The sequence below is a fragment of the Culex quinquefasciatus genome, chromosome 1, assembly GCF_015732765.1.
Source record: "Culex quinquefasciatus strain JHB chromosome 1, VPISU_Cqui_1.0_pri_paternal, whole genome shotgun sequence".
Lineage (NCBI taxonomy): Eukaryota > Metazoa > Arthropoda > Insecta > Diptera > Culicidae > Culex > Culex quinquefasciatus.
This window is the reverse complement of record NC_051861.1, coordinates 65,990,802-66,005,557: the sequence shown is the minus strand read 5'-3', so window position 1 is coordinate 66,005,557 and position 14,756 is coordinate 65,990,802. Positions and strand designations below refer to the sequence as shown.

General features: G+C 44.8%; 2 protein-coding genes across 2 annotated transcripts; both read right to left on the bottom strand.

The window, feature by feature from the left end:
- Window positions 1-8,994: 8,994 nt before the first annotated feature.
- Window positions 8,995-11,669, bottom strand: LOC119770113. The gene is made up of 4 exons (XM_038264417.1): window positions 10,772-11,669; window positions 10,492-10,704; window positions 10,106-10,423; window positions 8,995-9,998 (listed from the first exon to the last, which is right to left on the bottom strand). The coding sequence occupies exons 1-4, from the start codon at window positions 11,667-11,669 to the stop codon at window positions 8,995-8,997; spliced, it is 2,433 nt and encodes an 810-aa protein (XP_038120345.1).
- Window positions 11,670-11,787: 118 nt separating this feature from the next.
- Window positions 11,788-14,034, bottom strand: LOC119770112. The gene has a single exon (XM_038264405.1). It carries the CDS (start codon window positions 14,032-14,034, stop codon window positions 11,788-11,790), a length of 2,247 nt encoding a protein of 748 aa, XP_038120333.1.
- Window positions 14,035-14,756: the final 722 nt, after the last annotated feature.

The window sequence follows — 14,756 nt, the reverse complement described above, 5'->3', positions numbered from 1 at the left end:
GCAATGGGCACACGTGGTTTGTTTTCTAACTGTCACCCTCCTTCCAGCAAACATGCGGCCGCGCTTTCATTGATCAAGTATGCTTTGCGCGATGCTCTGTCAGGCGTCGGTTTGATTTATTAAGGTACCATGACAGGTTTTCTGGCTGATTTTTTCATCAATAAAATTAAAATAGCGGCTTTAGGAAAAGAATTCGGGAAATGGTTATTTAGAGAGAATTGTAGAGAGGATCTAGGAGCATCGTTTTGATACATAAAACAAACCATTTACCTGTCATTTACGCAAAATAAATGCAAAAAACCAACAACAATAGGGCAAAAAAAATGTAAAGGCTCTGTAGGCAGACTTAACTAAAGTTTAAAAAATTTCAAAAATCATTTTTTATCGTAAAGAAATTTACTCAGCTTTCACATGAAATCAAAGCGGCTTTTTCATGATCACAATCATGAGATAAATCGATTTTAGTGTAGAAACTCCTCAAAACAGTAAATTCTACTTAACTCGGTTTAGGATGAGAATTCGACCATGCCGTAGAAGACTTTTTTTCATGTTTCGGGGTCCTTTAGGGAACCACCAAGTATCCGCATCCATGAACCAAACACCCTGTATGTGTAAAAATCTAGAATACCTCAACTAGGTATAATAATGTTTTTTTTTTTTGTGGAATTGTTTTACCCTTGCAATAACATGTTTTGGCTATGTTGTGGTCTTTCACGTGCAAAAATTGTAATGATTTCATAATATTACTTGACATCTATTACTTGAGAACCGAGGTCTCATATAGATCGCTGTTTTTTTACCCAAATATATCCAAAATTTGGTATTTCTGTGTTCTTTACCTCTGCTCAGGTATAACATTTTTATACAGTATGTAAAAAAAGTATTTACATCCCTTAATCACTATGCACATTTTGTGATGAAACATGCAAACAATTTATAATTCGCCATAAACCTAGTATTTCAGAAACTCTTGCCGAACATATTGCTACGAGCTCATAAAAAATATTTCTACAAAGTTCTAAAATAAATACTGTTAAAAAATCAAAAGGTGCAACAAAAGTTTTTACATTTTTCGAAAAATTTACATAAATACAGTTATTTGTTTACAAATCACCATAAATCCAGTGTCACAACTCCAAATAGGCATCCATGACTGATTAAAAAAAATGATTGAATATAAAGTTTACTAACTACTTAGTATACCATACCAACCCGGAATTACAACGTCGGAAAATCCGCCGGCATCTGAACCGGTCCACCATTCACAGGTCAACCTATGTGTCATCGGAAAGGGCATACAATTTCCGATCTTTTGATACCCAAACATCTAGGTTTTCTATGAAACCCACGTTTTAAAATTTTAAACAAACTTTCTGTGATGGCAGTTTGAGTTAGTTCCTGGTCAAACTAGTGATCAGAAATAATTCTTTTATATTCCAGAAGTATAAATTAAAAATTTGCCAAATTGCCAAGTGAAATTTAAAATAATTTAATATTCTTGGAACGTCAGTTATTTCCAATAAATTATTAAATAATTCAAAAAACTTTCAGTAATGGCAGTTTGGGTAAGTTCCCGGTCAAACTAGTGATCAGAGACGTGTTGTTCCTCGAGAGTCGAGAACAGAATACAGAGTATCTGTCAAGATATTAAAATAATAGCAGAATTAAAAGGAACAACTAGTCTCTTTGCATTCATAGTAATGCATTCTGCAAAAACGCTCATCCAAACCACAAAACGTAGTACTAGGTTTCTGTCAAACTCTAAATTGTTTGCATGTTGAGCAACTCTCTACGAAATCGGCCGATTTCGACCATTTTTATTTTTTGTATTTTTTTATTTGACTCAAACTTTGTGGGGGCCTTCCCTATGACCAAATAAGCTATTTTGCGTCATTGGTTCACCCATACAAGTCTCCATACAATTTTGGCAGCTGTCCATACAAAATGTATATGTAAATATTCAAACAGCTGTAACTTTTGAGTGAATTTTCTGATCAATTTGGTGTCTTCGGCAAAGTTGTAGGTATTGTTGAGGACTTGCAGAAAAAATAGGTACAGATTTTTTTATCAACTTTTTTCACTAAAACTCAATTTCCCAAAATACGTATTTTTTGATTTTCGAGATTTTGATATGTTTTAGGGGACGAAAATCCGCAACTTTTGAGCCATAGAAACATGGTCAAAAATCTGCCGCCGAGTTATGAATTTTGAAAAAATAGTGATTTTGGAAAAAATCGAGTTTCATGCAAATTTGACATTATTTTTAATGCAAAATGAATTTGCAATCGAATACTACAGATTTTTGATTAAGGGCTCCGTTTTCAAGATATAGCCACCAGAAAGTTTGATTTTTAGCGAAATATTTGCAGTTTTTTCAATTTTTAAAAATAGTGACCATGAGTGAACATTTCTAAAATATTTTTTTGAAAAGTTAAGAAAATTTGCTATAAAATTGTCTAAGAGACATTGAAGATTGGACCTCTGGTTGCTGAGATACAGCGGCAAAAAAAGAAACACGAAAATTGAAGTTTTCTAAGTCTCACCCAAACAGCCCACCATTTTCTAATGACGATATCTCAGCAATTAATGGTCCGATTTTCAATGTTAATACATGAAACATTCGTAAAATTTTCCGATCTTTTCGAAAAAAATATTTTGAAAATTTTTAAATCTAGACTAGCATTTTAAATGGGCGTAATATTCAATATTGGCCCTTTTCAAATGTTAGTCTTGATTTAAAATTTCAAAATATTTTTCGAAGATCGAAAATTCACGAATGTTTCATGTATTAACATTGAAAATCGGACCATTAGTTGCTGAGATATCGTCATTAAAAAATGACGGGCTGTTTGGGTGAACAGAAAACTTCAATTTTCGTGTTTCTTACGCCGCTGTATCTCAGCAACCAGAAGGTCAATCTTCTGTCTCTAGACAATTATATAGCAAATTTTCTGAACTTTCAAAAAAAAATTTTTAGAAATGGTCACTCATGGTCACTATTTTAATAATTGAAAAACTGCAAATATTTCGCTAAAATCAAACTTTCGGCTATATCTGTAAACGGAGCCCTTAATCAAAATCTGTAGAGTACTTTTCGATTGCAAATTCAATTTTGCATTAAAAATAATGTCAAACTTGTTTTTGCATGAAACTTCGATTTTTCCGAAAATCACTATTTTTCAAAAATTCATAACTCGGCGGCATTTTGACCATGTTTTCTATGTCAAAGTTGCGGATTTGTCAAATCTCGAAAATCAAAAAACGTATTTTGGGAAATTGAGTTTTAGTGAAAAAAGTTGATAAAAATCTGCAAATTTTTCCGTATTTTTCTCAAAAGTCCTCAACAATACCTACAACTTTGCCGAAGACCAAATTGATCAGAAAATTCACTCAAAAGTTACAGCTGTTTGAATATTTACATACCATTTTTGTATGGACAGCAGCCAAAATTGTATGGAGACTTGGGTGAACCAATGACACAAAATAGCATATTTGGTCATAGGGAAGGCCCCCACAAAGTTTGAGCCAAATCAAAAAATACAAATAAAATCCATTTCCGGTTTTGGTAGAGAATTGCTCATGTTTCATTACAAAATGTGCATAGTGACCAAGGGATGTAAATACTTTTTTTACATACTGTATATCATACCTCAAACCATCCACATTAACGACCCCCGGGTCTTTTGTGGTCTCTATTGCAAGTTTCTGCTCGAACCTAGGAGTCAGAAGGCTTGAATGGGGAGAGCACCCAAACCTCTTTCTACTCCAAGGAACCTTCCACCCCAGTGTTTGAACTGACGACCTTTGGATTGCGAGTCCAACCGCCGCCAGCGATTCCACCGGAGTAGGCTTGGTTTGGTGTGTTGTTTGTACTTATGGCAGGGAGAGGACTCCCATACCTGGAATGACTTAACGGCCTAACAACAACCAAGGCCGGGACCGACGTTTTACTTCATCATCCGATAGAAGGTTGGAGCAGATGGGAATCGAACCCAGAATCATCCGCTTACAAAGCGGACAGCGTAACCATTCGGCCACGCACTGCCACCACGTATATCATACCTACTCTATCTTAAAAAAAATATATGAAACAACCAATTCTGATAACTAATATGACTATGATAACTAATCAGACACCCATCCTAGAAGAGGTTTTAAATTATTCATATTTTTTCTATCAATTAATTTTAAAAAAATCATAAAATTTTAAATTCAAAAAAACGAAACTATTGGCACTACGCCCCCCGGGGCATGGCCTTTCTCTAACGTGGGATTTCTGCTCCAGCGCCTCTGACGAGACAGGAGAAACCGGGACCGACGTTTTACTTCACCATCCGATAGAAGCTCAGTGGATAAGGCGGGAATCGAACCCGCGTCTCATAGCATCATCGGGATCGGCAGCAATTTTAAATTCAACGGACAATGAATTCTGATCAATAACATGACTAGAAACTGACTCAGACTGTTATCCCAATAGTGTTTCTATTAATTAATAAATAATTATTTACAAACAACTATTTGTTATTTTTGCCTTCCTCACTGAGGTAAGGCTATAATCCTGCTCTAAAAATGAACTTTGTAAAAAAACTAACTTAATCCACCTATGTGGTTGGAGCCTTCCTCACAACAATGGCTGTACACATGTTTCATCTATTTTTTAGATCCGGCTTCCAAAAAGTACATCGATATCACTTAAGTGGCCATATCTCGAGACAGGGTTGCCAGATCTTCAATGTTTTGCACTCGTTGGAAAGGTCTTTTGATAACCTAACCAACAATGGGTCAGATGGTGGATCCGGACATAGTTTACATACATTTAAGTGAGATCCGGCTTCAAAAAAGTACATCAATATTACTTAATGGCCATATCTCGAGACAGGGTTGCCAGATTTTCAATGTTTTAGACTCGTTGGAAAGGTATTTTGATAACCTAACCAACGTCGGGTCGGATAGTGGAGCCGGACATAGTTTACATACATTTAAGTGAGATCCGGCTTCAAAAAAGTATATCAATATCACTTAAGTGACCATATCTCGAGACAGGGTTGCCAGATCTTCAATGTTTTGGACCCATTGGAAAGGTCTTTTGATAAACTAACCAACGATGGGTCGGATGATAGATCCGGACATAGTTTACATACATTTAAGTGAGATCCGGGTTCAAAAAAGTACATCAATATCACTTAAGTGGCCATATCTCGAGACAGGGTTGCCAGATCTTCAATGTTTTGCACTCGTTGGAAAGGTCTTTTGATAACCTAACCAACAATGGGTCGGATGGTGGATCCGGACATAGTACACATACATTTAAGTGAGATCCGGCTTCAAAAAAGTACATCAATATCACTTATGTGGCCATATCTCGAGACAGGGTTGCCAGATCTTCAATGTTTTGCACTCGTTGGAAAGGTCTTTTGATAACCTAACCAACAATGGGTCGGATGGTGGATCCGGACATAGTACACATACATTTAAGTGAGATCCGGCTTCAAAAAAGTACATCAATATCACTTATGTGGCCATATCTCGAGACAGGGTTGCCAGATCTTCAATGTTTTGCACTCGTTGGAAAGGTCTTTTGATAACCTAACCAACAATGGGTCGGATGGTGGATCCGGACATAGTACACATACATTTAAGTGAGATCCGGTTTCAAAAAAGTACATCAATATCACTTAAGTGGCTATATCTCGAGACAGGGTTGCCAGATCTTCAATGTTTCAGACTCGTTGGAAAGGTCTTTTGATAATCTTATCAACAATGGGTCGGATGATGGACCCGGACATAGTTTACATACATTTAAGTGAGATCCGGCTTCAAAAAAGTATATCAATATCACTTAAGTGACCATATCTCGAGACAGGGTTGCCAGATCTTCAATGTTTTGGACCCATTGGAAAGGTCTTTTGATAAACTAACCAACGATGGGTCGGATGATAGATCCGGACATAGTTTACATACATTTAAGTGAGATCCGGGTTCAAAAAAGTACATCAATATCACTTAAGTGGCCATATCTCGAGACAGGGTTGCCAGATCTTCAATGATTTGCACTCGTTGGAAAGGTCTTTTGATAACCTAACCAACAATGGGTCGGATGGTGGATCCGGACATAGTACACATACATTTAAGTGAGATCCGGCTTCAAAAAAATACATCAATATCACTTAAGTGGCCATATCTCGAGACAGGGTTGCCAGATCTTCAATGTTTTGGACTCGTTAGAAAGGTCTTTTGATAACCTAACCAACAATGGGTCGGATGATGGATCCGGACATAGTTTACATACATTTAAGTGAGATCCGGCTTCAAAAAAGTACATCAATATCACTTAAGTGGCCATATCTCGAGACAGGGTTGCCAGATCTTCAATGTTTTGCACTCGTTGGAAAGGTCTTTTGATAACCTAACCAACAATGGGTCGGATGGTGGATCCGGACATAGTACACATACATTTAAGTGAGATCCGGCTTCAAAAAAGTACATCAATATCACTTATGTGGCCATATCTCGAGACAGGGTTGCCAGATCTTCAATGTTTTGCACTCGTTGGAAAGGTCTTTTGATAACCTAACCAACAATGGGTCGGATGGTGGATCCGGACATAGTACACATACATTTAAGTGAGATCCGGCTTCAAAAAAGTACATCAATATCACTTATGTGGCCATATCTCGAGACAGGGTTGCCAGATCTTCAATGTTTTGCACTCGTTGGAAAGGTCTTTTGATAACCTAACCAACAATGGGTCGGATGGTGGATCCGGACATAGTACACATACATTTAAGTGAGATCCGGTTTCAAAAAAGTACATCAATATCACTTAAGTGGCCATATCTCGAGACAGGGTTGCCAGATCTTCAATGTTTCAGACTCGTTGGAAAGGTCTTTTGATAATCTTATCAACAATGGGTCGTATGATGGATTCAGCTGATCCGTCAATAACGGAGTAGCAGCTCATTGGCAGTCAACCATGCTCATGCTCATGCTCAACAATGGGTCGTATGATGGACCCGGACATAGTTTACATACATTTAAGTGAGATCCGGCTTCAAAAAAGTACATCAATATCATTTATGTGGCCATATCTCGAGACAGGGTTGCCAGATCTTCAATGTTTTGCACTCGTTGGAAAGGTCTTTTGATAACCTAATCAACGTTGGGTCGGATGATGGACCCGGACATAGTTTATATACATTTAAGTGAGATCCGGCTTCAAAAAAGTACATCAATATCACTTAAGTGGCCATATCTCGAGACAGGGTTGCCAGATCTTCAATGTTGTGGACTCGTTGGAAAGGTCTTTTGATAACCTAACCAACGATGGGTCGGATGATGGACCCGGACATAGTTTACATACAGTTAAGTGAGATCCATATATATGTGAAAACACATTTTTATACATAACTTTTGAACTACTTATCGAAACTTCAATCTGTATAAAACTCGATCTATGGGACCCTAAACCAAGTCAAATGCAACAGGTTCGGGTCAAATCGGTTCAGCCAGTGCCGAGAAACATGAGCTAGTTTGTTGGTCACATACATACATACACACACACATACACACACACATACACACAGACATTTGTTCAGTTTTCGATTCTGAGTCGATATGTATACATGAAGGTGGGTCTACGACGTTTTTATACGAAGTTCATTTTTAGAGCAGGATTATAGCCTTACCTCAGTGAGGAAGGCAAAACGTCGTAGACCCACCTTCATGTATACATATCGACTCAGAATCGAAAACTGAACAAATGTCTGTGTGTATGTGTGTGTGTATGTGTGTGTGTATGTATGTATGTGACCAACAAACTAGCTCATGTTTCTCGGCACTGGCTGAACCGATTTGACCCGAACCTGTTGCATTTGACTTGGTTTAGGGTCCCATAGATCGAGTTTTATACAGATTGAAGTTTCGATAAGTAGTTCAAAAGTTATGTATAAAAATGTGTTTTCACATATATCCGGATCTCACTTAAATGTATATAAACTAAATCCGGATTCACCATCCGACCCATCGTTGGTTTGGTTATCAAAAGACCTTTCCAACGAGTCCAAAATATTGAAGATCTGGCAACCCTGTCTCGAGATATGGCCCCTTAAGTGATATTGATGTACTTTTTGGAAGCCGGATCTCACTTAAATGTATGTATACTATGTCTGGATCCACTATCCGACCCATCGTTGGTTAGGTTATCAAAAGACCTTTCCAACGAGTCCAAAACAATGATGATCTGGCAACCCTGTTTCGAGATATGGCCCCTTAAGTGATATTTATGTACTTTTTCATTACGGATCTTAAAAATAGATGAAATTTGTGTACAGCCATTGTTGGTAATGGGTGAGGAAGGCTCCAACCACATAGGTGGATTAAGTTAGTTTTTTATTTGGCATGGTATTATACCAATTTATACTAAAAGGTTTAAAAAAAATCAGATCACTTACATTTTCAGGAACTGAATTAGACTCCCATCCCGGAAGGATATTAAAATAAGATTTATAATTTATTTAAATTTACTAGTTTTACCAGATTTATAGATTTTTGAAATTCAACATGGCCTTATGCTAAGTTGTGATTTTATACTTGTTGGCGACGTAAAATATTCGGACTTCTTGTAGCAAACTCTGGGTTTTGTGGTAGAGTATAGCTCAAAGCTAAAATATATATTTAAATTCAGTTAGGGTTAAGTTCAAATTCGTTCGCGTATTAATAGTTCAAAACTTACATTTAGTCTCCTACTTTCACACTTGTCACAAACAGACGAACTCTATCAACGAGCCAGAGTGCTCGATTAATCAATTAATTGCTAAAAATACAGTTCTGGTTAGAAATATAAAGAAATTACAGAAAATATAATTTACCAAAATTCAACTGCTAGTATTTTGTTTAATTGCTAGTTGACAACTGATACCCTTAAACCTGCGAGATCATCGTCTTCTCTTATCTGTCTTCCCTGCGTCAGCGTGACGGATCTTATCTATACCATTTTTATTCAATCTCGTTTGGGCGATGATCCGAGGGGCACGGTCGGCGCAGTCGGCGCAGTCGGCACGGTGTGCTCGCAACATCCTCCCCCACGTGTCGCATGATGATCTGCACCAGAATCCTCAGCGTCACCAACGTCCAGCAGAGCAAGCTTGACGACTGCTCGCTCACGCACCAGACCCTTCGATGTGTGTACATCCGCTCGACGTATTCTGCCATCCTTGCCGGGATACGTCCTGCAACGCGTCCTCGCAGCCACCCGTTCCGATGTCCTTCGTCCACAACGAGCACGAGATCGCCCTCTTTGATTGGTCTCACCTCCTCAAACCATTTAGTCCTCCTCGCGATCGTCGGCAGATATTCTTTCACCCAGCGGCTCCAGAACTCGTCCAGTGTGTGCTGGATACTGTTCCAGCTGTTTTTGATAGCCGCGCATACGCCGACAGGATCCTTGACGGCCTGCTGAACACCGCTCGAACTCAGCATGAGAAAATGGTTGGGGGTCAAGGACTCACTGTCTGCGCTCTCCAGCGGCACGAAAGTCAAGGGGCGCGAGTTGACCATATGCTCCGCCTCCGCTAGTAGGGTTACCAGCGACTCCTCATCCAGCTTACGTTCCACCGGGATTGCGCTCAGTGCAGCCTTCACCGATCTTACCATTCGTTCCCAGCAGCCACCCATGTGCGGCGCGGCCGGCGGGTTGAATCGCCACTGGGTGTGCGTGTCCGTGAATGTGCTGCTGAGTTCGTTGTGGTTGACCTTGGCTAATTCCTTCGACAGCTCTCCACTGGCTCCTTGGAAATTTGTACCGTTGTCCGAGTATATCTCCTGCGGCGCTCCACGTCGCGCGATGAACCGGCGGATTGCTTTCTTGCACGAGTCCGTTGACAAGCTCGCGACGAGCTCCAGGTGAACTGCGCGGATCGTCAAGCAGGTGAAAAGCGCCACCCAGCGTTTCGCAACACTGCGTCCAACCTTGATCAGGACCGGGCCGAAGTAGTCCACGCCTGTGAACGTGAATGGGCGCACGAAAGGGACAGCCTCACACGTGGAAGGGGTGCCATCATGGGTGCCACCGCGATGGCCTTTTTTATGCGGCAGAAACAGCATTTACTCGCCACCTGCCTTATCAGGACCCGCAGCTTCGGTATGTTGAACTTCTGCCGTATCTCGTTGACCACCGTCTCGTTGTTTGCGTGGCGAAATCTTCGGTGGTAGGAGTCCACGAGCAGCCAGGTCACGCGATGTTTGTTCGGGAGAATCACGGGAAACTTGGCGTCAAACGCGGCGAACTCGGCGGCCTCAAGCGACTTCCAGCTCGAAGCACTCCGCTGTCGTCCAGCAGAGGGGACAACTTCAATATGCTGCTTGACGTCTCCAGACACTCTCGTTTCTCGGCTGGCACTAGCAGGTTCTGGTTCAGCGTGGCGACCTCGTCCGGATAAGCGTCGGATTGAGCCAAGCGCCACAGGCTTCATTCGGCTTTCTGCAGCTCCTCACGTGTCAGCGCGCCCGGACAGGTTTCCTGCTTCAGCTTCAGTCTGCGCGCGAGAAAACGATGGACGTAGGCGACCATCCTCAGCAGGCGTTCCCATCGCGAAAACAGATCCAGTCGAATGATGGGCTTGACCACGAAGTGGCTGAACATGAACGCTGGCCTGAGTTCTTCCGTCGCCTCAACCCGCTCGAGGCAGTCTTCGGGCCAGTCTTCTTCTTGACCGTAAATGAACTTGTGGCAGACGTAAACTTGCGCATCGGGGTCGAAAGTTGGTCCCTTTACCCCACTTCGTAGCTTCGTCGGCGACGTTCATGCGCGATGGACAGTATCTCCACTCGGCGGCCTTGGACAGTGACAGGATCTCGTTGACCCGGAACGCCACATACGGGCGAAATCGGCGGAGGTCGGTTGACCTGATCCACTGCAGTGCCGTCTTGGAGTCCGACCAGAAAACGACCTTCGAAATAGGGAGTGAGTGTCCGTCCTCGATGGTCTTCCGCAAGCGCGATCCAGTTACGCCCGACTGAACTTCGAGACGTGGGATGGGAAGCGGCTGTAGAGGTGCGACCTTCGTTTTGGTTGCCACTAGTGAGCACCGGACTTGACCGCGATCCTCCAGACGAAAGTATGCCATCGCGGAGTAAGCTTGCTCGCTGGCGTCGACAAACACGTGGAGTTGCAATGTTTTCAGGCTAGCTGGTTCGTAATCCTTGAAATAGCAACGTGGAACTCTCACCGTTTCGATTTTGCGCAGCAGCGCAATCCACTGCTTCCAGCGTCCGATGAGCTTCTCCGGGATTTTGTCTTTCCAGCCGACACCGGATCGCCACACGTCCTGCACGAGTATTTTTCCGTGGATGACGAAGACGGCGACTAACCAGTTCGGGTCGTAGATGCTCATCACGATGCTCAGCAGCTGGGTCTTCGTCGGCACCACCTCTCCAGTCAGCAGCTTCATGTTGTCCTCTCGCAGGCTCAGTGCGAACGAGAACATGTCTTCGTCGGGCAGCCACACCATTCCCAGCAGACGCTCGAATCCGTTCTCCTTCTCGATCACGAAGTTCTTGACCGTCGTAGGGTTGACCGCTCCGATCCGCGCCAGCACGGTTTTGTCGTTCGAGATCCAGTTCCGGATGTGGAATCCGGCTTTCGCGTGAACCTCGGCTACCTCCAGCGCCATCGCAACTGCTTCGTCCGCCGTATCGACACTGTCGAGGTAATCGTCGACGTAGTGCTTGTTGCGAATCGCTGCTGCCGCCTTCGGATGATCTGCTTCGTGTTCGTCAGCGTTGAGGTTTTCACGTACTGCGAGTGGGCTGGGAGCACGTCGCCCCAAAGATAGCGACGTCGGTCACCATGGTTTCCAGCGGCTTGTCCGGCGAGTCCCTCCACAGGAACAGCTGCGCGCTGCGGTCGGGTTCCCGAATCTTCACCTGGTGAAACATGGCTTCGATGTCTGCGCAGATGGCAACCTGTCTCTCCCTGAACTGGAAGAGCACGGACAGTAGCGGCGTCAACAGGTCGGGCCCCTTCAACAGCATGGTATTCAGGGACACGCCGTCGACCTTGGCAGCCGCGTCCCAGATCACGCGCACTTTGCTGGGCTTTTTTGGGTTCAGTACTACTCCGAGGGGCAAATACCAGGTCCGGCGAGGGTCGAAAGTGTCCAGTTCCGCAGCGGTCGCCTTGTGCGCAAAACCTTTCGACTGGAAGTCCGCGATCTGCTTTCGTACTTGATCGTACAGTGCTGGATCTCGTCCCAGGCGTCGCTCCAAACACTTCATCCGCTTCTCCGCCATCGGTCTGCTTTCCGGAAACTCCACGTAGTCCTGTTTCCAGAGAAGGCCAGTTTCAAACCGCCCACCTTCAACTCGTTTGGTAGTTTCGGACAGAATCTTGTTGGCACGCTGATCGTCGACGCTCTCCTCGCTCGGTACTGCCATTGCTCCGAGGCTTTCAACCGCAAAGAAGCTCTTGACGTATTCGTGCAGGTCAACTTCGGCTTGTTCCTCAGAGATGTGGAACTGGCGATGGGCGAAAGACTGTGTAGCCGCTGGCATACTCCCGTAGACCGTCCAACCGAGACGCGTTTTGGTAGCGATCGGTTCTCCTTTGCGTCCTTCCCGCAGTTTCAGTGTTGCCAGCAGGTGCACGTTGTTCAGACCGATGAGTATTCCGGGAACCGCAGACTTAAAGCTCGATAGCGGCAGGTCCTGCAGGTACGCGAACTGTTCCGCCATGGCCGCGACGTCCATCGTTTGTTCCGGAAGTCCGAGCTTGTCCACCGTGTACACGTTTGACGCGACGAACCGCTGCGGACGATCAGCGCCAGAAATCTCCAGCTCAACCTCCCGCGTCTCCGAGAAGTTCTTCTTGATGCCGGATGTCCAGTGGATGCACAGAGATGCTTGCTTTCCTTCCAGACCAAGGGTTGCCGCCAACTTCCGCTCCAGGAGTGTCACCGACGAGCCGTCATCGAGAAAGGCGAACGTGTTTACATTCCCTTTCTTTCCGTACAACGTGACGGGCAACATACGGAACAACGTTGATATCGTCGGTTGACGATGCAGTGCGACTACGCCGCTCGTTGCGGGCTCGCTGCGCTTCGCTTCCGTGGGTGCTTGTTCGTAGTGGAGCAGCGGATGATGCTTCTTCTGGCAACCTTGGACTCCGCAGGGATCGCATTTGCACGGCCAGCGCGAGTGGGCAACCAGACAGCGACGACAAAGTCTTTTCTCCTTGACCAGCTTCCAACGGTCGTCGAGACAAAGTTTGCTGAACTTCGAGCAGTTGGCCGCCAAATGGCCGCTGTTGTCGCACATCGGGCACACCTTGATGTTCGAAGACGGACGGTCCGTCGGCTTCTCCTTGATCTCGTCGTCACCCTTGCGCCGACCTTGCTCGGCAGTCGAGTGCGTGTTGACGTACGCCGCCTTCTCCTTCTTGGGCCGGAAATCGTCCTTGGCAGCCTTCGCAGCGAACAATGTCACACCGCTGGTAGCGGTCGCTATTTTCGACATGTAGTCGCCGAACACGTTAAGGTCCACTTCTGGCAGTTGCTCCTGGTAGAGTGCCCAGTTGAACATTACGTTGGAAGGCAACTTGGCAACGAGCTCGTGCAGCAAGATGGGGTTCGACAGGTGTTTCTCCATGCCAATAGCCTTCAAATGCCCACAGAGATTGTGGACCACCAGACCGAACGAGACGAGAGACTCCAGCTTGTCCGCTCTCGGTGCGGGGGTCGCGCGTACTTTCTCGATCATCGTGTGAACGATCTGCTCCGGTCGTCCGTACAGCAGCTTCAGAGAGGTCAGCAATTGCGGTATCGTCGACGGATTGAGGAGCAGGCTGCTCACTTCTTCTCTCGCCCTCCCCTGGATCGCACGCTGCAGTCGCAACAGGTTCTCGTTGTCGGTGTATCCGCACGTCAGCGTAGAGTGGTTATAACTGCTGATGAAGATCGGCCAGTCAACAGGATTCCCTGTGAAAACTGGGAGTTCCTTGTTGTTGGGATAACTGGAACAGTACTCTGGCAACACTGCCATGCCAGCCAGAGTATTTACACTGGGCTCTCCGGTGACAACTCAGTTGTCATCCGGAGATGTCAACAACAGTCTCAACTGTTTTTAATCTGTTGTTATCGTCATTCATATTGTGATTCGTTCTTGTTCGTCCAGATCTTGTTCTGTGTGGTCGTGGAGAATGTCTTCTCCCGACCTGTGTAAATAAATAGTTTTAATCGTTTACGTCGTGTGTTTTATTCGTGGCCGGTGGCCACGATCAACTCCGCGGGGCACGTCGTAACAGTGGCGACGAGGTGTTCTTCGCGAGTTTGACCCGGTTCGATCACCGGACAAACTTGCTCCCCACGCGGGGGAAGAAAAGTGCGATGGAGGAGGCAGCCATCGCGTTCGTCGTGGATGCCGCCAAGGATCCGCCTGTCAAAACGGCGCAGCAGCAGAAGCTGCCGACGGACTTCACCCTGCCAATCCACCAGCAACTTCCCCAGCAGCAACTCGTGACCAGCAGACTCCAGCAGCGGCTCCAACAACAACATTCGCACAGGTGCGACCCACAGCAGCGGTTCCAGCAGCAACCGGTGAGTTCGCAGCGATGTCGTCAGCAGCCGTGTGGAGCGCACCAAGTGGCACGAGCATCGTCCTCCTCCAAAGGTCCCGCCGACGCGGTCGACCGTTCCGCTTGCAGTTCATCCCGCGGAGGCTGCACGGAACGAAGGGTGAAGGACACGCAGCCGGAATTCGTCATC

What these genes read in the sequence shown, in the direction of transcription:
- LOC119770113 (XM_038264417.1), bottom strand. Translation starts at nt 11,669, where the DNA reads ATGGCGCTGGAGGTAGCCGAGGTTCACGCGAAAGCCGGATTCCACATC. An exon ending in CGACGAAGCTACGAAGTGGG is followed by an intron (nt 10,705 to 10,771) that starts GTAAAGGGACCA and finishes TTTACGGTCAAG; the next exon opens with AAGAAGACTGGCCCGAAGAC. An exon ending in CTGTCCGGGCGCGCTGACAC is followed by an intron (nt 10,424 to 10,491) that starts GTGAGGAGCTGC and finishes TATCCGGACGAG; the next exon opens with GTCGCCACGCTGAACCAGAA.
- LOC119770112 (XM_038264405.1), bottom strand. Translation starts at nt 14,034, where the DNA reads ATGGCAGTGTTGCCAGAGTACTGTTCCAGTTATCCCAACAACAAGGAA.